The sequence below is a fragment of the Ananas comosus genome, linkage group 23 (assembly GCF_001540865.1).
Source record: "Ananas comosus cultivar F153 linkage group 23, ASM154086v1, whole genome shotgun sequence".
NCBI classification, from domain to species: Eukaryota; Viridiplantae; Streptophyta; class Magnoliopsida; order Poales; family Bromeliaceae; genus Ananas; species Ananas comosus.
Genome location: NC_033643.1, coordinates 347,307 through 372,544, shown reverse-complemented (window position 1 = coordinate 372,544; position 25,238 = coordinate 347,307). Strand labels below are relative to the sequence as shown.

The 25,238-nt window shown below is 39.9% G+C and overlaps 4 protein-coding genes across 5 annotated transcripts; 2 read left to right on the top strand and 2 right to left on the bottom strand.

The window, feature by feature from the left end:
* LOC109727968 (myb-related transcription factor, partner of profilin) lies at nucleotides 6,050-8,740 on the top strand. 2 transcript variants are annotated; one of them, XM_020258214.1, is made up of 5 exons: nucleotides 6,050-6,731; nucleotides 6,819-7,130; nucleotides 7,258-7,594; nucleotides 7,749-7,856; nucleotides 7,952-8,740. In XM_020258214.1, exons 1-5 carry the CDS (start codon nucleotides 6,435-6,437, stop codon nucleotides 8,077-8,079), a joined length of 1,182 nt encoding a protein of 393 aa, XP_020113803.1. In that variant the 5' UTR covers nucleotides 6,050-6,434; the 3' UTR covers nucleotides 8,080-8,740. The 2 variants fall into 2 exon arrangements, with proteins under 2 accessions (XP_020113803.1, XP_020113802.1); XM_020258213.1 differs by having other exon boundaries at nucleotides 6,051-6,731; nucleotides 7,249-7,594.
* On the top strand, nucleotides 9,986-12,227 carry LOC109727969 (16.9 kDa class I heat shock protein 2-like). The gene is made up of 2 exons (XM_020258215.1): nucleotides 9,986-10,118; nucleotides 10,521-12,227. The coding sequence occupies exon 2, from the start codon at nucleotides 11,451-11,453 to the stop codon at nucleotides 11,886-11,888; it is 438 nt and encodes a 145-aa protein (XP_020113804.1). The 5' UTR covers nucleotides 9,986-10,118; nucleotides 10,521-11,450; the 3' UTR covers nucleotides 11,889-12,227.
* On the bottom strand, nucleotides 12,522-15,258 carry LOC109727967. Its single transcript, XM_020258212.1, has 3 exons — nucleotides 14,637-15,258; nucleotides 14,170-14,529; nucleotides 12,522-13,260 (listed from the first exon to the last, which is right to left on the bottom strand). Exons 1-3 carry the CDS (start codon nucleotides 14,943-14,945, stop codon nucleotides 12,661-12,663), a joined length of 1,269 nt encoding a protein of 422 aa, XP_020113801.1. The 5' UTR covers nucleotides 14,946-15,258; the 3' UTR covers nucleotides 12,522-12,660.
* On the bottom strand, nucleotides 17,357-21,025 carry LOC109728040. The gene is made up of 3 exons (XM_020258316.1): nucleotides 20,672-21,025; nucleotides 19,959-20,456; nucleotides 17,357-18,031 (listed from the first exon to the last, which is right to left on the bottom strand). Exons 2-3 carry the CDS (start codon nucleotides 20,390-20,392, stop codon nucleotides 17,809-17,811), a joined length of 657 nt encoding a protein of 218 aa, XP_020113905.1. The 5' UTR covers nucleotides 20,393-20,456; nucleotides 20,672-21,025; the 3' UTR covers nucleotides 17,357-17,808.

The following is a 25,238-nucleotide window of genomic DNA, read 5'->3' as shown; positions in this document are numbered from 1 at the left end:
ACCGCATCGTACGCGTCGGTTGTGTGTTGTATCCAGAGGTGCAACGCAATTACTGGTGTAACTGTACAGCTCTACTACGCCCTCCCAAAATTCCCTTACAATTTTGGCGCCTCCTTTGTTCAAATTTTTGGGACGGCGCTTTTTTGTTGTTGTACATTGAAAATGCACCATGCAGGACAATTTCTTATATTTTAAAATTTGAAATCGATTGCACAAACCCAAAAAAGAAAAAAGAAAAAAGAAAAAAGAAAAATTGATAGGTCTCTTTAATTTAACTGATCAAATTTGTGGTTCGACCGATCAAACCAGCAAAATCAAAATAATATTATAAATAAATTAAATAAAATATATTTATAATTTTTTGAAAAAAATTAAACTGAACTAATCAAATCATCAGTCCAATTAAAATGAGGTTAGTTTACTAGGTTTTTCTTTTTTTATTTTTTTTTGAGAGAGGCAGATAGCTCGCTATCTGTTTCTTTTATTTCATTCAGAAATAAACTTAACTAGAAATGTGAATCAACTAGGATTCGAACTTGGGTCTCGAATACCAACCACCAAATCTTTTACCACTTGCTCTAGGGACGGTCGGTAGGCTAGTTTACTAGTTGAACCGTCATTTCAGATAGATCAATAAGAATTTTAAATATTTTCGATTTTATGGATCAAATCAAACCGGCTTAAGGACCCGGTCGCAGTCCGATTGATTGGGCAAGTTGGTGCAAACCTAATTTTTTAAAACACTGGTAATTATGGGTTGTTTAGATTCTGGAAACAAAATACATAAAACTATTATTTGGATACATAAGCAAAATAAATTTTTTACCATTTTTATTTTTTTTAATAAAACATTTAAAAATAAAAATATTGTTTTTCTACAGAATCTGGATTTTTTTTCTAATTAATACTTCCTTAGTTGTTTTACATATTTTTCACAGATTAGTTGTTTTCAAAGATTTTTTTGGAAATCAAACAATTCCTTAGCAAGTTGTCTAACTTTTTAAATTATATATTTATATAAGCTGATATGTTTTTTTTTTTTATTTATAAAACCCCCTTTGCCTCATCTAGAACGAAGCAGATAATATGCTACTCTTTTATCAAAAAAAAAAAAAGAAAAAAGAAAATAGTTATGTTTCTCAACTTCACTATTTTCATTAATGTCTTCTTAAGTTCTATTTTTTTGCTAGATTCATTTCTGGTGTGATTTTTTTAAAAAAACAAGATTTTTTTTATTTTTTTATTTATTTTTTTTTGTTGCTGTGGTTCGGTGGCACAAAATAAATGCAGCAATTCAAAGTTTCCATATCCGTTTCAAAAGTACCCTATTGGAAAGTATGAAGTGCTGTGCTTTTTTCAGTAATAAGAGTAAAGTAAAAAGAAAAACTTAAAATCATAACCGTAGTAACAGTTATAACTTTTTTTTTTGTAATTCGCAAGCATTTAACACTCCGTTTATGCTGTTTCCAAAATAGCTCCTATTTTTAAAGAGGAATTTCAAAATTCAAATTGAAACGGGCTCCCAAAAAAACTTAAAAAAAATTCAAATTTCAAAAAGTGCTTGTGCGAGGACGGAGCTGTGACAGCGACCCATTGGGGGGCCCCCTCCCTCGTTTCCCTCTTTCGGCGGGAAACACCCCAAAAATATAATTAAAAAAACAATTGGTGTAGGAACTCGTATACTGCATCCTGCATCGTTGTACCACGTCATCCGTAGACCACCCAGTAAGATTGCTCCGCGTCATCCAGAGTCGGAATGCCCGGCGTGCGCCCGCGACAGTAGATTAGACTCTTCACGTCGTCTCGGTGTACGGAGAAAAAAGCCCAGCAACAGCTGGGCCACTAACGCTGTTTTTCGTGCAACCCGGCCCGCAAAGAGGGGCCCGGCCCTCTTCCGCGAAACGCGTTTCCCCTCCTCCAACGTTCATCCGTTTCCCCAGCACCGCAGTTTACACTTTTTACAGGCTTTTAATTTTGCCACACATATAAATTTTCTATTTTCGTTTCTCTTGTGCCGTCCTTTTCGTCAGGAAATAAGCACGTCCCCACGTTTTCATCCCCAGCTCCCCCCACCACTAGGACAAAATTCCGCGGCTCCAAATTTAAATTTTTGAATTCAAAATAAATTGAACTTGTCCCTTGCCCCTTTTGGTGTTTATAATAATAATAATAATAATAATAATAATATCTATACATATATATAAAAATAAAATCATAAAATGATTTTTTTAAATCGCATTTATTTGATCAAAATATTAATTTTATCATATTCCAAGAGCAGTGTGTGGGATTTTTGCTTTACGGGAGGGAGCAATAGCTTTTTTTCACTGCACCACCCCCCCCTCTCCCCTCCTTTTTCCTTTTTACGGTAAAAACATAGCATCAGCGAATGCAAAACAATTTTCGTGTTTTCTTTGAGGAGGGGGGGCGTCCGGGGAAATTTAACCCGATATAAATTAGCGGAGTTGCGTCCGCGAACAGGGAAAGTGGGGCCCACGCCCGGTTTGCCCTTTCCTTTTTAGTTTTTAGTTTTTAGTTTTTAGTTTTTCCTTTTAATTATCCCCCACTCCCTAACTTCGCGTCGTACTTAAGTGGCGTTGGCGGGAACGTTAATTTCGAGCAGCGCCGTTACGAAACGGCCGTTAGAGTTAACGGTGACGGAAGTGTGGGGTGGGGGGTCTGGTGGTTTAAAAATTGTGTGTCGTGGGCTCGTCGTTCGTTCTCCAGTTCTCCACCTGAAGGCGGAAGCGGGAGAGTAACGGGCGACGGTTACCCCCGCGAGAATCTCCGCCACCGCCACGTCACCACACGAACCCGAGATTCCTGATATTTCCGCGCGGTGACGTGGAGTGATGCGCGGTGAGGATACCGCACACAGCTTGAGTACGAAAGTAACCTTACATTTTGCGTTGCGGTGGACCGGTGGCTGCGGAAATGGAGAGTTTTCGTGGCGGTAACTTTTCGGTGAGAGGTTATTAGACCGGGCGCATAGGGCAGTGTCCGTTACGAGCGGTAACTCGGCGGTGGTATTCTTACCGTCTTAATTGGGGTAATGCGGTGAAACCCTTTTTGACGTGTGAATATATAATGACCCAACCCCCCTTCGTTGAGATAGTGTTTCAGGAATTTTAGTCATTTTATAATAATAATAATAATCATAAAATCATAAATACGTTTTAAAATATTAATAATTACTCAAATCCTGATATATAATTTTTTTTAGCATAAGTAAGCACGGGAAAACAATAATAATATTTAGTAGTGTAAAATTGCATAAAATTTTCATTAATAACCAGTAATTTCTTTGTGCTTATATACATATATATCTTTCCAAATTTACTGTATAATATACAACATAAACAAATATTGAAAATCAGATATTGAAATATATATGGCGAGTATTATATAGCAAGACATTCTAAAATCTCAATCCAGCTAAATAATATTTTTAAAATATGATTAAAATTTTTCTAGACATTAGTTTATGAATTTATATTCTGTAATATAATATTACATTGATCTCAAGACAGATTCGAAGGCTAAAAGTACAAGCATGTTGAGGTATTATATATGTTTCTAAAAACGAAATTTAACTTCTTTTTCTTTATATATATATGAAAATGATAAGTGTGTATGATTTATGAATATCTTGAGAATATGAAGTTGTGCGTGAATAATTTGGATAACAGCTAAGAAAAGCTTCTTTCACTTTATCCTTTTTTATCCAAAATAATCATGTTTTTTTTTTGCTTTCCTTCTTCGCTGCACCAAGGACTCAGATACTTATCGTGGTAGAAACAATAAACTTGTTACTCTTATTAATCATGATTCAATCCTACTTAATTGACACATTTTTTTTATCTCCTTCTGTTGAATGATTTTCTATAAGTCTAGATAAGTTGCATGAAATTTCTTATCCTTAATTACATGCACGACAAGTTTTGATAACTATTACCAGCTAATTAACATATACATATTTTAATCAATTATATCCAAACCACCCTGACGATTTGGATGGTTCCCCCATCTTCCACAATTTGGTCAACTAACCGTGAAGCCAACTTATTTAACTATAATACCAACAAATAACTTATTCAAGTAAAAAAATTAAGGAGGGATATATTTTAGTTTAAGCTACAGGAATATTTATTGGAGTGGACAGAAGAAACTTTCTATACATAATTTTTAGGGACAATTATTTATATATTTCTAAAATATTTTTTATTTTACGATTTATCTTTGGGCTTTTTTTGCAAATAGCCCTCTGACAAATTTTATTTGCAAAAATAGTCCCGTCCAAAAATTATTTGCAAAAATGGCCCTGCCCCTGCCACGCCAACGCCACGTCAGCGCCACGCGGGCAGGGCGAGCCGAGGTGTTTAAGTTTAACACGGTGAACCATTCACCGTGTTCAATACAAAATTGGTGTATTGGACACGGTGAAACGTCCACCGTCGCCCAATACAAACAGAGCGAGCCGAGCTATGTTGAATTGAACACGGTGAACCATTCACCGTGTTCAACTTAACCATCTGGCAAAGCCTCGTCCGAGTGGCACTGACGTAGCGAATGCGTTGCACCGTCGGCCATTTATACAAATAAATTTTCGACAGTGCCAATTTAAAAAAAATATATATAGACACGGGGCAATCATGCAAAAAAAGCCCAAAATAACATAAAATTTTGTCAGAAGAGACACACACAATGCAACATCCATATATCTATAATCTATAACATACATGAATGCCCAGTCCCCGAACACGTGGCGACTGACGTGGCGCTTGCGTGGCGAGGCCAGGGCCATTTTTGCAAATAAATTTTTGACAGGGCCAATTTTAAAAAAAAAATTTGTAAAGGGGCTATTTGCAAAAAAAGCCCTTTATCTTTTTTAGAAGACTAATATTGAAAATAACTTTTCTACATTACAATCTATTTCTAATATACCCATAGAGTTAAAATCTGTTAATGAACTATATTATCTCCATAAAATTACTATTTTGCCATTTCAAATATACCCTTCTACCATCGCTGACTTTCTTATTTGTCATTAAAGTTAGGGGTACAAAAACTATTTTGACTTCTAATCTTTTTCAATAAACCCCTCTACCGTTACCAATATTTTTTATTTGCCCTTAAGTTAAGGACAAAATTGATATTTTAAATTTTTTTTTACTGTGGTAAATGTTTAACTCACGTTTAACCCAAATTAATTTAACAGAAAATAATTGCCGAGATATTTTGCAATAACGGTAGAATATATAAGGGGTATTTTACAAAGAAAAAAAAAAGGGATAGATTGGATATTTTCAAATGTACGAAGGTATACGGATAATTATTCATATTTTTTAAAATTATTATAGTTAAAAAAACCAGTTTGCCAAAATTACGAAAAAGCCCTCTCGGTAGGAAATGTAAAAGTTGGGAGCCAAGGGGTGTTTCTGTCAAAACAGTAGATGCTTGGTGAGTGAGAGGGCCAAACGTGCAACCGTGTGTCTTTTCCTCTGGGCTCTGCTCCTCTTTTGTCTATTTTAGCCACTGATTTCCGAAACTTTTGCTTTGCATATAATAAGCCAGTAATATTAAATAATTTTTAAAAAATAATCCATGAAAGCTTTTTATCTAGTTCGAATTGTGCATATTAATTAGTCAGGTTATACTTAACAATATTTTGGCTCAATGTTTACTCTACAAATATCTTTTAATAAAAAAAATTTATGACTAATAGGGACGAGAAAGTAATTTTTTTTTTTTTAAGGAACTACTATGGAAGAGATTTTTTGCGAAAGTAAAAAGAAAAGAAGAAAAAACTAGAGTTGAAAGGGCATAGTACCTCACATTATGTTAACTAGGATAAAAAGTAAAAACTAGGACTAATATGGACGATTCTTTGGTAGTTTTAAAGGACCACGGTAAATTATGGAGACTTAAATGCAATTTAAAAAGATATTGGAGTTGATTTTATAAAAGTATATTTATTATATATTGTAAGTAAAAGTTTTATAAAATATTTTATAATATTTTAATTCACTTCCACATCCCCGTTCTCTTATAACCGAGAGAGCGGCCGCTTGTTATAACTCCTCTGCTCCTCCTTTGTTCTCCTCCCTCGACATTCCCTTCTTTAAACCTCTCTGCGCCTTCACCCCTCCCTTTCTCTCTCTTCTTTCTCTCTCCTCCCCTCCCCTCTATTTTTCTCTCTCTCTCGTAGCAAGAAAAATTAGTGGGAGAAAGAGAGTAGAGGAGGAACCCAAAGGGAGAGAGTGGGAAAGACACCACAGCGGAGTAGGAGAAGAGGAAGAAGAAGAAGGAGGAGGAGGAGGAGGAGAATAATCTAATCAGGGACAGAGAAATCATACTCCCGGAGTGAGCGCGGCGCCATTATTACCGCTTCCTCATCCCGCGAAACCCACCTCTCCCACTTTCCAGCTTCGGCCATGGCGAAGGAGCTCGCGGGAGACGCCGGGCTGTGGCTCCCGTCGGAGCTACTCGAGGACGACTTCTTCCTCGACGAGAAGAGGCGTCGGGTGTGCGGGTTCGGCTCTCACGAGTCGAGCTTCGCGAGCGGGCTCGGATCGGCCTCGGACTCGCCCGCCGACTCGGCGGCGGAGACGGAGAGCGACGAGGAGGACTACCTCGCCGGGCTGACCCGCCGGATGACCCACTCCTTCCTCCTCGACGACGACGACGAAGAGAACACGGGGCTCTCCACCCTCGCCGCTCAAAACCCTAAGGTGCGGCTCCACTCCCTCCTCGGATTCGGAGGTTTCCAAATCGTCGGATCTAGGGTCTTCGTTCTTAATTTTTCTCAAATTTTTTAGGTGATATCGGGGTCGCCACAGTCCACGCTCTGCGGCGTGGGGCTGATGTCGGCGCCGGGGAACGAGAGCCCTAACGGGACCTCTCAGATCTCGCCGCCGACTTCTCCGCTGGAGAAGAGCAACGACGAGCCCTGGGATTTGCTATATAAAACTACTATGGAAAACCACGAAACCCTACAGAAGCAGCGTACCTTCTACGGCTTCGGTGCGCTGGAGTCGGCGACGAAACCTTCTCCGGCGCCGACTTCGGCTCCTCCGAAGAGCTTTTTCCCAGATCCGGTGCTCGCTCGCCGCCAATTACAAGCAGCTCAGGTAAGTTCCCAGTCCTCTCCACTTTCGCATTTTAGTGCTCGAATTTTTTAAATATAACAGCATGGTTTCTTTCTTTTCTTTTTTTTTTTTTTCAATTTTTAATTTTTGTTGGTGATAGTTTTATCAGCTAAGGCAACAGCAGATTTTGAAGCAGCAGCAGCAGCAGTATGCGGCTTCTGCGGCGGCGTGGGGGAGGTCGCATAATAGCAGGGTGCGGTCCTGCGGCGGAGGGTACGGGGAGGAGCGTTCTAGTCCTCCGCTAGGGTTATCCCCCTCGGCGTGGCCGCCGCTCCAGAAGCCTCCGCCGCCGCCTCCCGCGGCGCCGCCGCCGCCTCCGCCGCCGCAGGGGTCGGGGATGCGCGCCATATTCCTCGCCGGCGCCGGCGCGAAACGCGAGAGCGCGGGAACCGGCGTCTTCCTGCCCCGGCGCCCAGGAGCTCCCGCCGATCCCCGGAAAAAGCCTTTTTTTCTTTTACCCCCAGATTTAGATTAGATTTTTTTTTTTTATAAGCACAAGAAGAATTAACTAGTGTGGTTTCTCATATTTTATTATTATTATTATTACTGGGCGATGTATAGTACTTGTGTTTCTAATTATTTATTTTTGGGTAATTGTAGCTTGTTCCACCGTGCTTCTCCCGATTAGAGTGATCCAAGCGTTGAACTTAAACCCGGATGAGTTGGGAACGCAACCGCGTTACCCCGGTGGCTTCGTTCTCGACCATGGTACTTGATTAATCTCCAGTTTTTTTACGTTCTCCATCTATTTTTAATGCTTGATTATATTAACTTTTTTATTTTTTTCGCTGCTTGTTATTCAGATGTTCTAATTGGTCGAAGCAACTCCATGCTCCCGCATCAGAAGCGCAGCAACAACTATCTCCGGCCCCAACCCCCCTCCACTGTTACAACCCATGAGCTTCATCTTCCTCAGGAGTGGACTTATTAACCTTTTCCCTGCATCCCCTTTCTCTCTCTCTCTCTCTACTAACCCTTTTAATTGTTAGTTTAGGTAGAAGTAGCATTACTAATAGAAGCATTAGTAGTAGGTATATCCTTTTTTTTTTTGGTCGGATTGGAGCAGAGGGAGTATTTGGTGTTGGTTTTTTTCTCTTTTCTGGGGAAAAGACGGAAATGTTCGAAGGCCAAAATGCAAAAAAAAAAAAGGGGGGGGTGGTCAAACAGCTTGGGAAAACGGAAAAGTTGGAAAGGTTTTGGGCGGAGAGAATAAGTAACGTTTTGGAGAAAGAATTAGGCCTTGGTTTGTGTTTTTTATTTTTGTGCAATAAGATCCGCCCGCGGTAACTCACCAAGGCGCCACCGAACTCTCTCTCTCTCTCTCTCTCTCTCTATTTCTCTCGCTCTCTCTCTCTTAAGCGAGCCCTTTTCTTGCAAAAGTGATTTTTATTAATAAGAAGCATTATGATATCCGTGTTGGTTTATCTCTAACACCTGCTGTTTTCTACTGTGGGGGTGAAAAAGAAGGTGTTGGTTTGTCGTATTATGTATGGAGCAAACTGTATTGTAATATGGAAGTTCAATAGCAAGTGATATTATTATTATTTTGTATTTAATTATTATTGGTTATATATTATTTGGTTCCGCTTAAATTGCTTCGATTAATTCTTTCTTGTCCTTGGATTCTTTCTCCTTGATACCCGAAACGGAATCTGTGCTTTTCGGGCGTGATTTCTGGGTCTTTTCCTTCCCCCCCTCTTGTAAGTTTTACGTTGGAAAATGATGCATCCACTTTTGTGTTTTTTATTTGCTTTTTTCTGTTTTGGATTTAATATATATTATTCGTAATCTTTTGCTTGCAAAGCTGTGAGAGCGATATGGGTGTAAAAGAGGTTGCTTGAGCGCGAAGCCTTTTGTGGGGAACAAGGGCTTGTTTGCCGTACCCCCTCGCTTTTATTCGGTGTTACGTCTTTTGTTGGGATTCGGACCCTACAGTTTCGGGTTTACATATAGTGGTGTAAGTGTGTTTCTCTATACGTGTTGACCAAGTCAAACCTCGGCTATGAATATTAATATATTAATATAGTACTGGAGTGGGCTTAAAAAAAGAACAAAAAGAAAAAGAGAGCTAGCATAATAATAAATAATAATTGGTGGAGAAGGACAAAGCCATGCATGCATGCATGTTGTGTTATCGGGTTAGGGTTTCATGAGGGGGAAAGAGTTGGTTGAGTGGTGTGCACGTTCTCCCACTTAATAATAATGTGTGCGTAGTGTAAATCGGTGGGGATGGGTTGGCGATGGGCTGGAATGGGGTGGATCGTGGGAGAGATGGTCGGCCCACCATGTGCTCGTCACGTTGCTCGCACCCAACTCACAGGTTTAGTTAGGTTGGCATTTTGCACCCCATATATATAGATAGATATGATCTTACTATCTACGTGCGAACAATAAAAATAACAATAATAATATCAGGTATTGTTGTTAGTTATTTCTCTGCCAAATCATGTATACACATGGGACCATGTATCTTTACTGTACAATCGCTTCATGGGCTCCAAATAGTTATTGTTGCGTCTTTGTTGGCTATCTGTGGGCCCTGTTCGGAACGTTCTACGTACGCGCGTTATAGTGTTATGTTTCAGTGAATCTATGTTGTGAGTTTTGTCACGTATACGAATATTTTGTGTATTATTCTACGCCGTTAATCTAGCCTCGCCCATCACAGGATCTTTCGAGCATCACACCGTAATCTGAATACTGTTTATGTATTCATTAATTTAATTCATGCTCGTTGCAGCTAATTGTTGACTTCGCTTAAATAAATTGTTGGATTAAGACTCTGAACCTTAATGTTTGTTAGCAGGTCCTTCGATTGGTTGTGAGTTGAACTACAAGTATGCCTTCACTCTTGCTATTTATAAATTGGTGTGACGGATCGAAAAATATGTAAGACGGGTTCTACGGCCGACACATCTATTACTCGATCCCCAGGTGTGGTCTTGGAATTTCATTGAGCTCTCTAATAAGGTAACAACACTGTTCAGTACCATAAACAGTTTCTTTATCTGCCCTAATAAAACATTATTGAGATCAGTACTGTTATTTGTTGAAACTTGGTTGGCATTCATGCCACCTAACGTGGTGTTAGGCGTAATTCAGGATCACTTGATACCACCCGATGGGAACAGGTTGCCAACTCATGGCTCTGATACTGGTGGTCTAAGCCCACATGACCCGTCTATATGACACACCTATTCAAACATATTTGACCCGTAAACTTGAAAAGCCAATACGTATGGGCCCGATGATATGTACTAAGTCTTCTCAATTAATTCTCTACTCTTTCTCTTTCTCCTTTTTTGTTTTTTCTCATGTGAGATTATTTTTGATATGTCAGCGTCCCAATATATAGTTTAATTCTTTTTGCAGCGACCCCGGCCCATAATGTTAGGCCTCAGCTTGTTCTTCAGCGATTCTAGCAATTTTGGCGATCCCATAATTTGACTTACGTGGGTTAGCAATCCTTGTTGCTTTACGTCTAAACTTATTAGTGTTCTTTTCTCCTTTTTAAGTTTACCTCTATCCAAAACTTCTCTTTACACTCCTTTAAGTTTGCTTACCAAATTTGTCGTGCATTTTGAACGTTGATCATAATTGATTCTCTTCAGTACTTTTTTGGGACACGTAGGTACAGGCAAACCTTTGCTTTTATCTTCATTAATAAGTAACGAACAAAGCATGCAAGGAAGCACCTAGGCCTCTCAATTATGGCACACACGTACGCATCCACACATGCATGCATTCACACGTGTGTACACACACCCACCTCCAATCTGTTGTTAAGTATCCTACAATTAATTTGTTGATTCATATTTATTTGTTGGATTCAAGTTGATGCATCGCATGATCAAGTTTTTTAGGTTGATTCAAGCGCTTCTTAACACAAATCCCATGTTCCTCTTACTCAAAAGTAAATGCAATTAAACTTATACGTATCTAATCGTTTCTGATTTTAATTAGCAAATTTATTTAAGGGATCGTACTTCTTTCTTTTTCTCCCGCGCGCCTTATGGAAGCTCGTAGAAGCACGCACACACCGCGCACGTGTCCTTCCCGTCTCTTCCATTTTATTTTCAAAAAATGAAAAAATATAAACGAAATAATAATAGAAAAATGAAAAAGAAAGCACTCGAAGTTTCACGTCTACACCCAGTGCCGTTTCCACCCTCCTATAAATGTCGAACACCTCCCTGATCACGAAACGCAGCCCATATACATACAATTAAGTAAAGCACGCCCATTCGGACGTATGTACGTAATTTGATTATATAATTATTATCATTAAGATTACTCAAATAAATGTCGATCGACCCGATATTCCTGTTCGACCCGTTCGACCTGTGGGATCTGGACGATACGTCGTACGGTGCACGCGTGGACTGGAAGGAGACGGCGGAGGCGCACGTGATAAAGGCGGATCTGCCCGGGGTGAGGAAGGAGGAGGTGAAGGTGGAGGTGCAGGACGGGAACGTGCTGCAGATAAGCGGGCAGAGGAAGCGGGAGGAGAACGAGGAGGGCGACGACGTCAACAAGCTGAAGGAGAAGGAGGCCGAGGGCAGCAGCTGGCACCGCCTGGAGCGCCGCTTCGGGAGCTTCCTGCGGCGGTTCCGGCTCCCGCGGGACGCCAAGACGGACGAGGCCAAGGCGTCCATGGAGAACGGCGTCCTCACCGTCACCGTGCCCAAGCAGGACAAGCAGCAGCCCACGTCCAAGGCCATCGACATCTCATCTGCCTGATCATCGATCGATCATGCATATGCCGTCGATCATATATCTGCATGCAGGTCTAGATCTGGACTTCTACTGATCATTGGTTTTGTGACGAAAGCGGCGCGTGTGCATGCAGTGTGTGTGTGTGTGTGTGATACGTACTAGGGGTCTGCTAGCTATAGTTAATAAAAGAGTGTTAGTTAGCTGCTTGAAGCGAGCATGTGTAGTACGTGTGTTTAAATTTCCACGTTCAGGTTTGTTTTCTTCCCGGCCCCCCCTGTTTGCTGTGTTGCAGCCCAAAAATGCACTAGCTAGTAATTAAATAAAGGGCCTAGCTACTTCCAGTGTTATGTCCTAATTTATTAAGTCTCTCTCTCTCTCTCTCTCTCTCTCTCTCATCCTTTTTCATTGATCTCATTTTGAATGGACGATGAAATTGTATTGTGAACAAAAATGAAATTGTATTGTGAAAAAAAAAAAATCCCACCCGGGGGGGCTGGACCGTACGTGGGGAGCTGGCTATAGGGAACTAACTAGCGTTGACTCTCGTGGCCTGGCCTTTCTCACGGCTCTGTGACGACATTGGCCCCGCACCGTTCCGCGTAAACGCTTTTTGCAGCAATATAACTCATCTCAAAAGAGAGATCACAACGTGTCTTATATATAATATAATTAACCACCTCAATTTTTTTCTCCATGGGCGCAAACTTCTGAATACATATTTACACGAAGCCATTGGTTGGTTATACAGCAACCAAAAAAAAAAAATGAAAAAAGAAAAAGTGAAAAGTTCGCAGCTTTAATAAGTAATTAGTTTGCATCCGCCTCCTCCTCCTCCGGCCGGATCGCTATCAACGGCGGCGACCTGCGCGGGGCCGATGTTCCTGGCACTAGCGGCCTGCGTCCCGCCACGTGTCCTCCCTCCCTTATCATCCCCCACGTCGTCCTGCAGATCCGCGGGGGCCAAGAAGCAGTCGTCCGACAAGCCCACGATGTTGAACTCGACCTCCTCGACCGTCCACGTCTCCTCCACGCGCGACGTGGACCGTCCGTCGTCGCCGAAGCGGAAGAGCGCCACGTGGCTGCGCCCCGCGTGGGCGACGCCGACGCCGTCGACGGCGCGGTAGTCGCGGAGGAAGGACTCGGTGTTGGTCTCCCAGTAGACGCCGTCGACGCGGATGAGGTGGGAGTCCTCCAGCTGGAGGAGGAGGCCCGTCTTTTGACCGAAATACCCCCACGCCGTGTGCCGCACGATCTCCACGCCGCCGCTGCCGCGGGCGCGGAGCGCCGCGGGGTCGGCGTCGACCCGCAGCGCGAAGCACGCCTCCCCGTCCACCGCCTTCTCCCCCACCCAAACGCCGTCGGCGAACAGGTTCGCGGTCAGCCGGGGATCCAGACCCTGTCGTTGGTCGGTATGATCGATTGCGCTCAAATTCAGTCAGGCTTTAGGATTAATTAATAATTAAGCGGTGATGTCGATACTTCTGAAATTACTAATAACATCAGCAGCAGCAGCAGCAGCACAAGCAGAACGAGATCAAGCTAAATTAGAGTGGCCCGATTTGGTTGGTGCGAATTAAAGTGAAACTTTGTTCATCCTACCATGTTGACAAAGTGTGTGATCTAGCTAGTAGTTTGTGTTTGGTTCTGAGCGTGAGGTGAGACCGCATAGNGGGGGGAACCGGTAGTTATGCTCCTTGTGAGGAACGCCCCGTTAGTTAGCTATAGGTGTGACAACAACCCACCACCATCGCCATGTGAATTTGTCCGCTTAGCACATGGCCTCACGTTTAGCGCTTTTCCTCCATGTCAAGTCATAATTTAATTCGTAATTTATATAATAACAAATTGAATGTAGAAATGGACTCACTATATTTAAATTTATTAAAAAAAGAATTATACAAGACGGGAACTAGAGATTGAGCTTAATTATTAATTTTCTACGAAAACGTCAGACCAGGACCAGACAATAATTAATCTCTCTGTACATAATTTAAAATTTTAGTTAATATAGATAGCTCGATCGGCCAGGGAACCGCACTAAAATAAATAACCTTTTTGAACTACTAGCACAAAATTATTTTATTATTATTTTTTTTTTAGAGATAGATAGCATGCTACATGCTTCGTTTATTTCATTTAGAAATAAACTTAGCTGGAAATGTGAATTAACTAGAATTTAAACTTGGGTCTTGAATACCAATCACCAAGTCCTTTGCCATTTGCTCTAGGCACGAAATTGTTACAAAAATATAGAAATTATATTATACAGAATTAGCAAATTAAGCATTAATGTTTAACAAAGGACCTGTAGGGATCGGCGGAGCGGGCGTGGCGGTCCGCGGGAGGCGTGGGGCTGCTGCCACGGCGTCTGGCGCCACGCGACCCTGCCGTCGCTCCCTGCGCTGATCTTGCACCCGGACACCGTCATCAGCTCCAGACACCACATCAGCTGCTCCGGCCGCCGCCGCCGCCGCTTCTGCCACAGCACGAACCCCCCCACCTCTCCTCCCCCGCCTCCCTTCTTGCCACGACCGTCGCCGTTAATCCCCGTCGACCTCATCTGCACCTTCCCCATCGCGTACATGCTGCTCGCCGCGTCCAGCGCCTTCTCCCCGCCCACCGCCGCTACGTACTGCTGTATTATGTACTTCGCCATAGATGCCTCCTGTAATAATTAAAAGAATCATACGATGAGCAATCTCATCACTTTTGTTCCTAACCATTTTATGTTATACGCGCGGAACGATCGATATTTAAGAACTCTGAACGTACTATAGGGCCGTCCTTCGGGTTGCAGTTCGCTATGGTACTCTTATGGGCGGGGACCGGAAGGAGAGCGAGCGGCGCGCCGACGACACTAAGCATGAGCTGGAGCTCGGCGGCCCTGCCGAGGGAGGACGAAGTGGAGCGGCTGCCCGGCCGCACGGACGTCCTCACATTTTTGCGCCAGAATTTGTTGCCTCCGCCGCCGCCGCCACCGCCACCACCGCCGCCCGAGGTGAACATTTCCTCGGGGATGGGGACTTCGAGGACGGTGTCCAACCCATCTTCTTTGTCGAAATTAGGGCACAGCTTCCTCATAGGAATGTATATTGATCAATGGAGAACTAGCTCTCTCTCTCTCTCTCTCTCTCTCTCTCTCTCTCTATAAAGGGTTAGTGAGCTAGAGATGTAGTTATAGTATAGTCCAGTCGTGAACGTGAGCGCACGGTGTTGCTATTGATTTGGTTTTATAGGACGTAGTCGCGAAATTGTTTAATTTGGGGTTTGAAATTAAGAAAATCAATTGGCTTAAAATTTTAAGCTATTTGTGCAGTTCCTATTAATTTAGTCTTTGGTTGATTGAGAGCGTCGAATCAAGGATCATCGGCTAGGATGCGTTGGGGGTTGATAGCGGTCGTTGGGAACATTAGATCCGCTGAAGCTTCTGCTGCATGGAACTGGTCTAGCTACATGCACCGTAAGTGCTTTATAAAGCTACACTATAACTTTGCTTTCTTTCTTTCTTTCGTTTCTTTTTTATTGAAAAATTATTGACTTTTAATTTAGTCTGACACTTTTTGTTTTTTTAAAAAAGAAATTAAATAGCAAGTAGGCTGAATCTAGCCTAGCACATTTTTCATAACTTATTCAATTCCAAGTTGTATTCAGACTTGGAAAAAAAAGTTTTAGTATAAACTAACTTTCACTTGTATAACTCTGAGTTAATAAAAGATCAATCGACTCTGTGTGTGTGTGTGTGTGTGTGTGTGTGTGTGTGTGTGTGTGTGTATGTATCATAAATATGAAGATTTTTCTTTCTCAACATAAATTGTGTGTGTGTGTGTATGTATCATAAATATGAAGATTTTTCTTTCTCAACATAAATTAGTGTGTTCCAACTAATTTCTATTATTTTTAATTAAACACACTAGGAATATGGAATTAATGATTTGATCCGTCCCATCTATTAGTTTGGTCCCGGACAAAAATTACTCACAGCAAACAATTATTATTTCCATGAAAAGCCAACAACATCACACATTCACACGTTTGCTTGAGCGACAAAGTTAATGAAATATCATCCGGACCATAACCCTGCAGAGACATGCACCAACATATATATATATCCTACTTAAAAATAGGCTAAAATGACTCGTTGAGCCCGGCACGGACCCAACCGACCAAAGAAACAAAGAGCATAGATAATTAATAAATCCATCACGAGGAGGGAGTTTAGTTTCATAAAACTAAATCACTAGAGTTGCTGCTGCACCATCCGACACGTAATCATAAAGTGTTAACTCACGCACGATCTACTGTTCTTTCTTATTTAATATTATCATCACATATTCTAGTAAGTACAATTTTTTTTCTTTTTCTAGCTATTCTTCTGTATATATAATTAATGCATAGGAATGTTCTCTGATTCATGCGGTTTATTATGTAGTCCATTGCTCCGAATGTTCAAGGAACTGGGCAAAAATATTATCATCCTGCGAAAAAAGAGCTAAAGATATTAATTTTAAGTTGCAAATGATTTGTTTACACAGTTTAATATTTGGGAATGTCGATTGCATTATCCAGAATCTGATATTTAATTATATAACTCGTGCTTAATTTAAGGAGCGAAGCAACCTCCCTTTTTTATGGAGGGCGTCTTTGGCTTTTAATTAAGTGTGTAAATACATCGATCGATCAGTACCAGATTATATATCGTCAAGGATTTTAAGTGCCATGGCACGAAATTGTGCCGAAAACTTGCCGGTACGGTACGGCACGGTACGTGCCTATGCGTGCCAGTCAAAAAAATTCTTTTGTGCCGAGTGCCGACATATAATAGTATGAAATATTTATTTTTTTAAACAACAAAATATTCTAATTATTTATTATGTCTTTTTATCACATCTTTTGAACTTTATTAATGAAATTATTTACTAATTTAAAAAATAGGGGGTTTTGAGTTGTGCTATCGGCACTGGGTCTGTATCGTGCCGGTATCTTGTTGGTACGGTACGGCACGGTGGATACGGCCGCTATCGACGGGCACTTAAAACCTTGTATATCGTCCTCGCGGTCCAACCATGCTTTAAAACTAATCAAACTCTTAATAAAACAAGCCGGCCTAACTATCAGATTAAACCTTAAGCAACCGTAGATGCAAACGGTGATTAGCTCAATTAAAGAATTAAAAGCTAGTGTGCATGACTTGTTTCACAAGATGAGCTTGCTCGATCTGTTCTACAGGTTGGTAATTAGTAGGAAGTGGTTGCGCACACAAAATTACTCGACTCCTATCCACCATCCAAATTTATAGAAAATAGGATCAACTCCCATCCATTAGGTTGTTGAATATTTCGCTTGGATGATTAGAGCTAACTCACCAAAATAGTTTCAGATCTTTACTGATTTCAACACCTGCAAGTTTTGATTTCAACACCTACAGATTTTGATTTCAACAATTAACCTCTGTAATACTTGAAATTAAAAATAATGAAAGATTAGAAGCTATGTGTTATGGATCATGTAGTCACTGTTTTTTGTTACAAAAAAGAAACAAGATTAGGTAACAGATTCCAAATAGAAGGACCAGCATATTTGCGAAACATGAATCACAAACTTAATAAAAGAACACATGCCAATACATAATCAAACGTTTAGGAACAAATACACGAAAGATATCTGACTATTAAATCGGCAGCACATTACCAATCCCACACTCTCAGTTCCACCTCTAGTCAGAATAAACCTGCAGTTTCAGATCTCAGATCCCTTCGGCTCGCATTTATCTTCTTTTACATAAAAACACCTTTGCAATGCAAGTAATATTCCATAATAGGCCACAGATTCTTGGTAAGAGTCATCAATTTTCACCCAATCTTCTTCAGAATTTTCCAGCAGTAGCCTCGCCTTGGGATAAGCAGTCGGCATAAAGGATGGAAAACAGTAGATGTTGTTCTCGAACTTATCCCGGAACGTTGAAGTGAAAGAGCCAGGAAATAACAAAGGCGAAGACCATGCAGGCGAGGAGGAAGTTGAGAAACCGATGCCCCTGCCAAAAGCTTCGTGTCTCAGATTGTTGCAGGGGCGCCGCTGTCATATTGGATGCTTCATTTGATTGCTCGGTGGACTCAGTCTCGCCGGAACCGACCACATTTTGTGCGGTTGAGCCACAAATTTCGCAGGTCCTAGTAAAAATGGAAGCAAGAGCAGCTGTCATATCTTTCAAAATGTACCACTAAAGAGAAGAAACATCGTCAAATCTGATAAATTTAAGCATACAATAACCACATCCGACATAAGAATATGAAAGCAAAATGTCTGATGAAAGCTGCTATAACATTATGGCATAGCCTGAATCAAAAAGTAAGGAGATTGCTTAATTAACCTCGTGTGCAAAGCAGAGAGGCCGCTAAACTTCTTAATTTACGGCAGAAGCTAGTGAAGCAAGTATTCTCTTACGACATGATTTTATAATTTTTCCAGGATTGTGTGAATTAGTGATAACTAATTCAGCATGGTGAGGACACATATAATACCAAAGGGCCTTGAAAAGAAGCGTGTATCGAATGCATCGCGGAGAAACAACGTGAAAAGAAAAAAAGAATTGGAACACAATTTGGAAGAAAAAATAGATCTACTTGGGCCAATTATCAAGTCCGAGACCTTCCATTAATCTCTATCACACCTATTATGAGAATTTCAATAGCAATAGGTCCAAACTCTGTCACACCAGTATATGTCCCGGATGAACAAAATCATGATGACCATAATAGAAATGATTGTAAGTACCTTGTTTGTCCATTTAGAAAATGCGCTTAATTTGGAAAGTCATAGGTCTAACTACAAAAAAAAAAGGATGACTCTCATTCCATGGACATTTCAAACATACAACCAATTCATAAAATATTTCCAAATTACAAGAATGGAAAAAATATTCTACCAATGCCATGATCAATAGTGCCCATGAAATAGGTTAGCACTAGAGAATCATCATTAATATGGGAAGGAATTTAGTTATTGCACGCCACTGCAATAGGCTTGTATAAACTCTTCTAGTTTTTCAACTTGTGGGTGGTTTCGTGGTAGTAACTCTTTTTCCAATCAAAGGGACGACAAGTGGGCCTTTACATTATAAGATAAATTATCTTCTAGTTATTACTTGTTATAAAAGTATATCGTATGCTTGACCCTTTAGTGAATAAACTCTCGCACTTGAGTTACAATTTCTCTGGTTCTTATCTATTTGTATCTAGCCCTTATTGTAGCATTTGCTAAAGTTCATCAACCTCAGATAGAAATACTTTATGCAAAGCACACCTTCAACCATAATGAACCTCCGAAGTTATCAAATATTTGAAGTGCCACTTTAAATTAAAAAAAGCTACGAAGAAATCTTACTGTTTTTAACTGATTTTTAGTGCATGCTCACCTCTAAGTATACATTAGCTAATATAACGGCTACAAGAGAGAAAATAAGTGGAGCAAAAAATGCACTTTCCAATGTAATCGCAACAAGGAAAGAGAAATATATACGTAATTCCTACAAAGAAACAGAAAAGTATAAATGTAAAGTTATATTGAACTCAAATCCTTTAGCTTAGAAGCAATAATTAGAGAAATATACTCGAGTCCATATTTTACACAGTTGGTATACTTAGCCAAGAAACAAGATACCTATGCTAAAAAAATTAGTAAGTTAAAATTCCATCTTATGTGAATATGGAACAAAAGAGAAAAGCAATGGTGGGCGGAAAAGTGAAGGACCGCAAACATGTTTTGATTACCAATGGTAGTCCTGATTCCTGCTTCATGACTTTAATCTTTAGGTTCTATTAATTTATTATCATCTCTTTTACCTTTACCTCATTATCTAGATTCTTTTGCCATTATAAGAAACAAAAAAAAATACTTAGATTCCATAACCATTCATGTATACATGAACTACATGTAGCGGCTATCACTGATCAATCATAAACAACATAACCTAAACCCAAATGCGGGCATAATCTCATGCATATCTACTGCAGGAAAAGCAGGGCAAAAATATTCAAATTAACAAACTATGCAAAGGAGAATCAAAACAGATACTAAAGTTGAATCAATTGGTCTTACTTATTTCCTCTAATCTTGAACCAAGTCTCCGCGCATTGCTTGTGAGCAAGAGCTAAATCCTCTTTACAAGAACAGCCCAACACAATCGCGAAACCTGACTCCGAAGCCGCAGTTTCCAAACCGAGATGACAAATCCGGCAATCTCTTTCGATTTTCTCCAAATTCGATTCAATTTCTGAGAGTCCGTCTTCCAAATCGAATTCAAAAGAGCAATTTGATAAGGAGGATTTCCTACGAGGCTCAAATGCTTCTTCCCCTAAGCTACGAATGGACGGGCAATTTGAGTTATCGCGAGAATGCCACGACCGGTCCTCGGTGTCAGAGAAGCAGAGGCTCTCGTCAGAGTCATCACCGGCCACCGCCGCCGCCGTTGCCGGGCAACGGTGGGGCCCCGCCTCGAGGTCTTTGTGGGATTTTTCTCCCTGTACTAACATTTGGGGAAGAGTCTACTAGTTCTAGCTAAAGTTGCGATTTTTATTATGTGACACAGAAAGGGCACTGCAAAAATTGAAACAATTGGTGGCTTTAATCAAGGAAAATGCTGAAACAAGCTAGAGTATAAGCAAATGGGGTTCCTTTAGAGTTCTAATTCAATTCCTATAGAGCTTCAGTAAGAAACATTCCAAAACGGGAACGCATTTGTGTTCCCGACCCAACACATTGAAGAGCACGTTATACAAATTAGAAAAGAAAATCGTATGCAGAAAACTTACGAGTGGATTAAGAAATCGCAATGGGCGTGTTTAAAACCAGGGGAGAAGACAAAATCAAAGAGAAAAATCAATGTGAGCAACACCAAGATGGGAACTTTGAGTGGTTTCTCGGTCCATAATTAACCAAACAAAGCGAGGAGAGGAATAATTAATGGTTTGTGCATAAAAAGCTCCCTCTCTCTCCCTCTCTCTCTCTCGCTCTCTCCCTCCTTCACAGGAGAAAGCAGTAATGGTGAGCGAAGGAGAATGCGAATGCATGCGTCTTTTGATGAAGAGGAAAAGAAGTATAGAAAAAGCCCGAAGAAGAGGAATTTCTATAGAGCCCCTTTTACATTTTGGATTTTACTTAGAGGGCCCTGCCCTGATGAGGCGAGGACCTAAATCAGTGAGAGAGAGAGAGTGAGATGAACAACAAAAATAATAATAATAATAACAAGAATAACAAAATTAGATTGTAATGCTTCTAATAATACAAAGTCATTAGTACTTCTAAATTTTCGGTCTTTGAATTAAATTTATAGTGTTAGAATAATAGTTATTCTTCTAAAATTTAGTTAGTTGTTAGTTGAATAATATGATTTAAGAGGTGAAATTAATTATTCAAAAAAATGAGTCTAATGATAAAAAATTTGGTAGCATCAAGTGCTTGATATTTAAAATACCATAAACTGACTAATAATAATAAGAATGTGGTTTGCCATTGAAGTTATTAAGATAAGCAAAGATATTATTTACATACTTTCTACGTGATACCAATGGATGTCTCTGTAGCAAACGATCATATGCACTTACCCCTTTATTTATTCTTTGTTTTGTTTTTTAGATTTCATCCTTTTTTTAAAAAATATTTCAGTTAATTATCAGTTCATTTGTAAATATAATTTTATTACTGTCGTAATTAAACTAAAAAATTAATAATTATTTAAATTGGTCTAGTACTTGTTATTCGAAGAGGTTAGAAATTCTATTTTCGCTGATGCTGAGACCTGCTACGGACCCAATCCAATGTTGGAAGGTTGATCGACCCCACATCGTTGATCATTAGCCCTGCAGCAAATCAGAAGCCAAAAGCTGTGAAAGGGGCCAAACGTAATGAGGAAGACGAGGTGCGTATCATAATACAATCTGAGTCATTGAGAAGAGTGTGTTTTTAACTTTTTTTATCTAAGTTCATGTCATATATCCGGAAAAAATACCAGGTAGGTGAGGTCCAATGTCTTAATTAACCGCTGCTTAAATACCTAGCCCCACAGTATTTAACAAGGTGCTTTTATTTCAGATGTGGAGTTTGTTGCGAATTTAGAACACTTCATCTAAAGGTGTTAAATCCTACAGTAGGGACACATAGAGGTCCTTAGTAAAACACTAATAAATTGCCTGATTACACAGTGTCAGACACTTTTGACTGCAATGACCAGTGCGTACATCTAGAAAAATGAGACAAATAATGTTGGATATAACAAAGTATCATGAGGCAAAGGGATCACCGGTGATCATTGTAGCTGAAAAAGTAAAAGAGCTGTTTTCACCGCATGATGAGGGCAATGGGTTAACACTCACGCGTATTTGATGGGGAAATTTCATTGGGAGATGGGGACAAAAATTAAGTTGGCTTTGCACCAACTCAGCTACGCTTCTTGTTATTTATCAAATAAAAACTAATAACAATAGGTTATTAGATTACCGACCGTCCTTCGTCCTTAGGTAAGTAACAGAGGACTTGATGGTTGATATTCAGAATTCAAAATTTAAAATTTAATTATTTTATAATTTTAACTAATTTTTTTTTATAAAAAAACGAACAAAGTGAATAGTATATTACTTTTCTCTCTCAAAAAAAATAGATTAAATTAAATTAGATTTGATATTATTGGAGTTGTTTGAACTTTGAAGTCGCTTTCCGGTTAAGCCACATCTGGTGGTGGTCTGGTCTCCGTAGCGCCCCACTAGCGAAAAGAAGTTGCCTACCCCATCGCATGAATGGGAGGAGCGGGTAGAAGAAAAGCAGTAGTATTTGGTGAAGCCCTACAAGCTCTAGCCACATGCAAATCATTTTGTCCGGCGTAGGGTGATCACAATGATTCTGCAACTGCCCTCTCACTCGTCCCCACCCTCCCCAATAAAAAGCCTAATCAATAATTTAATCTTAGATCTTAGATTTCTATTGTTTCAATCTAATTTTTTGTTTAATTTTAGATCATAATTTTCTACCGTTTTACTCTAATTGTTTTTTGAGTGAAGCTCGTAGGTAATTCATTAATAAAGTAGAGCTTTATTATAAGATTGAAGAAGCATGGAGAAAAAAAAAAATATAGAACGGTCCTCTGAACCTGCCTATCAACTAAAAAACTGACTTAAGCACCTAAATGTTAATGGCCGTAAGGAACAAAATATGGAGGAAAAAAAAAAAAAGAAATATGGAAAAAAATAACGACAGGGAAAAACAAGCTTCAAGAGGTCATTGTTGATCCGACTCCCGATTCGAACCATGCCAAAAACCGTTTCTCCTCTGGACCCATCAAGCTCCAAAAGATGTGCTTGACAGCTGCAATGCCGAGTGAAGAAACAGAAGAAAGACAAGTTTCGAGAAGACGAAAAAATTTTCAAGTAGAAGAAGAGAGGAACAAAAGAGAGACTAAGACTTAACTTGATTGTGACAAAATTGGGAAAATAACTTCATACATAATGAAACAAAAACTATAGAAAAAAAAAAGAAAAGAAATCCGGCCAAAGGCCAGTGAGAAAGGGTACGATGACCCGAAAAAGTTAGCAAGAGAAAGAGAGAAGCAGAGAAGAGTCCGGAGAACGACCTAAACACTTTCTGTATCTTCATGCTATGGAAAGACCTCTCGATTTTTCACTTACGATGGGGATAAGATTTATATAGAACACAATCTAAGCAGTCTCATTATACTTCCTAAGTCTTAAACTGTGAGCATGATGATATAGAGGCTACCTGATCAGTCGTGTGGCGCATCCCAGGCCTCTAGTGGAATTTTTGTCCACAAGCATGGGTACAATATCCATTACACACACCTTTGCTCTCTTCCAAGCAAAGCACTAGTGATTAATCTCTTCATAATCCATTGCAAGTACCAAATGGGCAACTAAAATAGCTATAACTAGATTCTAGCAACAATAATATATGTAATGGTGCTCTCATGCCAAATTTTTGTCCACAAGCATGGATACTTTACTCACCGAAAGCAACAAATGTTTCAATGAGTCCAATGGAGACGACAGAGACTAGAAGGGTGTAGAAAATTGAATCGCCAAGCCAAACAATGCAAAAAAGTTGCTGATTATCTGAAAACAGAACTGAACAAAGCAAAATGAAAGAAATTGCAGCAGAAACACAGCAATGCTTCAGTCTCCATCAAAAGGACAATAGCTAGACTAGCAAACAAAGTTGATTGTAACTTGCTGCTTAGGACCCACCACATTCAATTTGCTCAATCTTTGATGCACAAATGCGCAGGGGAGGTAAAGACAACACCTAAACAATAGACATGTCGAACCAAAAGAGAACTGTTTCTGCACAACTTCAAATGGAATTTAGAAGGTGAGAATCTTAGCTTTCTGGCACTAAAAGCCATATATGCAAGTAAAAGCATCGATATAATAAAAAGGACTCCAACCATGAACATGCATCAAGACATAGAACTAAAACCACCCTAGTGTCGGCCCAACAGCCATATATCACGATATCGATACATGCATCGTAAAATGTTACTCCACTCAACCCACAAAGCTAAATATAAAAAAAGGAAAATGGGCAGAGAAATTTTCTAGTTTGGTATTCTACTGAACCTGAAAGATTTCTGAGCACTCAATAGCTGTCAGAGCTTGTGTTATATGAAAATCAGAGCAATACAAATTGTTATCTATGCCTACACTTGCACATATCTATGCTACACTTGCACAACGAGGATTAACAAACACTAACAACTGATACAATAGGTTTGCACTTACAGATTTTGGGAGAAAAAAAAAAAATCAATGCAATAAAACAAGATCAACTTTAGGCATGAACAGGAAATTGTACTTGGGCAGTTATTAGTAGTTTAGTGTGCTTCAGACAGCATGCTTCGCCAAAAACATATTCCAGAATTCCATAACCAACTTCTAGAATGATATTTTACGCGTGCAAGATATTCTAGATAACTAAATCTGAAAATAAAACAATACAAAATAAGATTTGAAAAATCTGAAGGCTACAAGTAGCATATCCAGCAAAACAAATTGACAAGGCAGAAGAGATAAAAATGCAGAAGGAACCTTATCTTACTCATTTCGTTGTTGGGAATCCGGTACTCGCCCCGGTACCGGATCTCGTGAATCCGCAACCCGCTCCGATACCGACTGCTGTGGATCCGGTATCGATTGTTGGGATTCCGCAACGGAAACGTCAAATCGGGTTTTTACCATAAACCCGTCTCCTCAGCAAAAGCTGATACAATCATAAAAGAAAAAAATATGCAGGTAAAATAAGATTCATTAAATAAGAGAAGATTACACCTGACTCCTCTTCTGCAACAGAGTAGCTACAACCCTAGCCCTCTTTTTG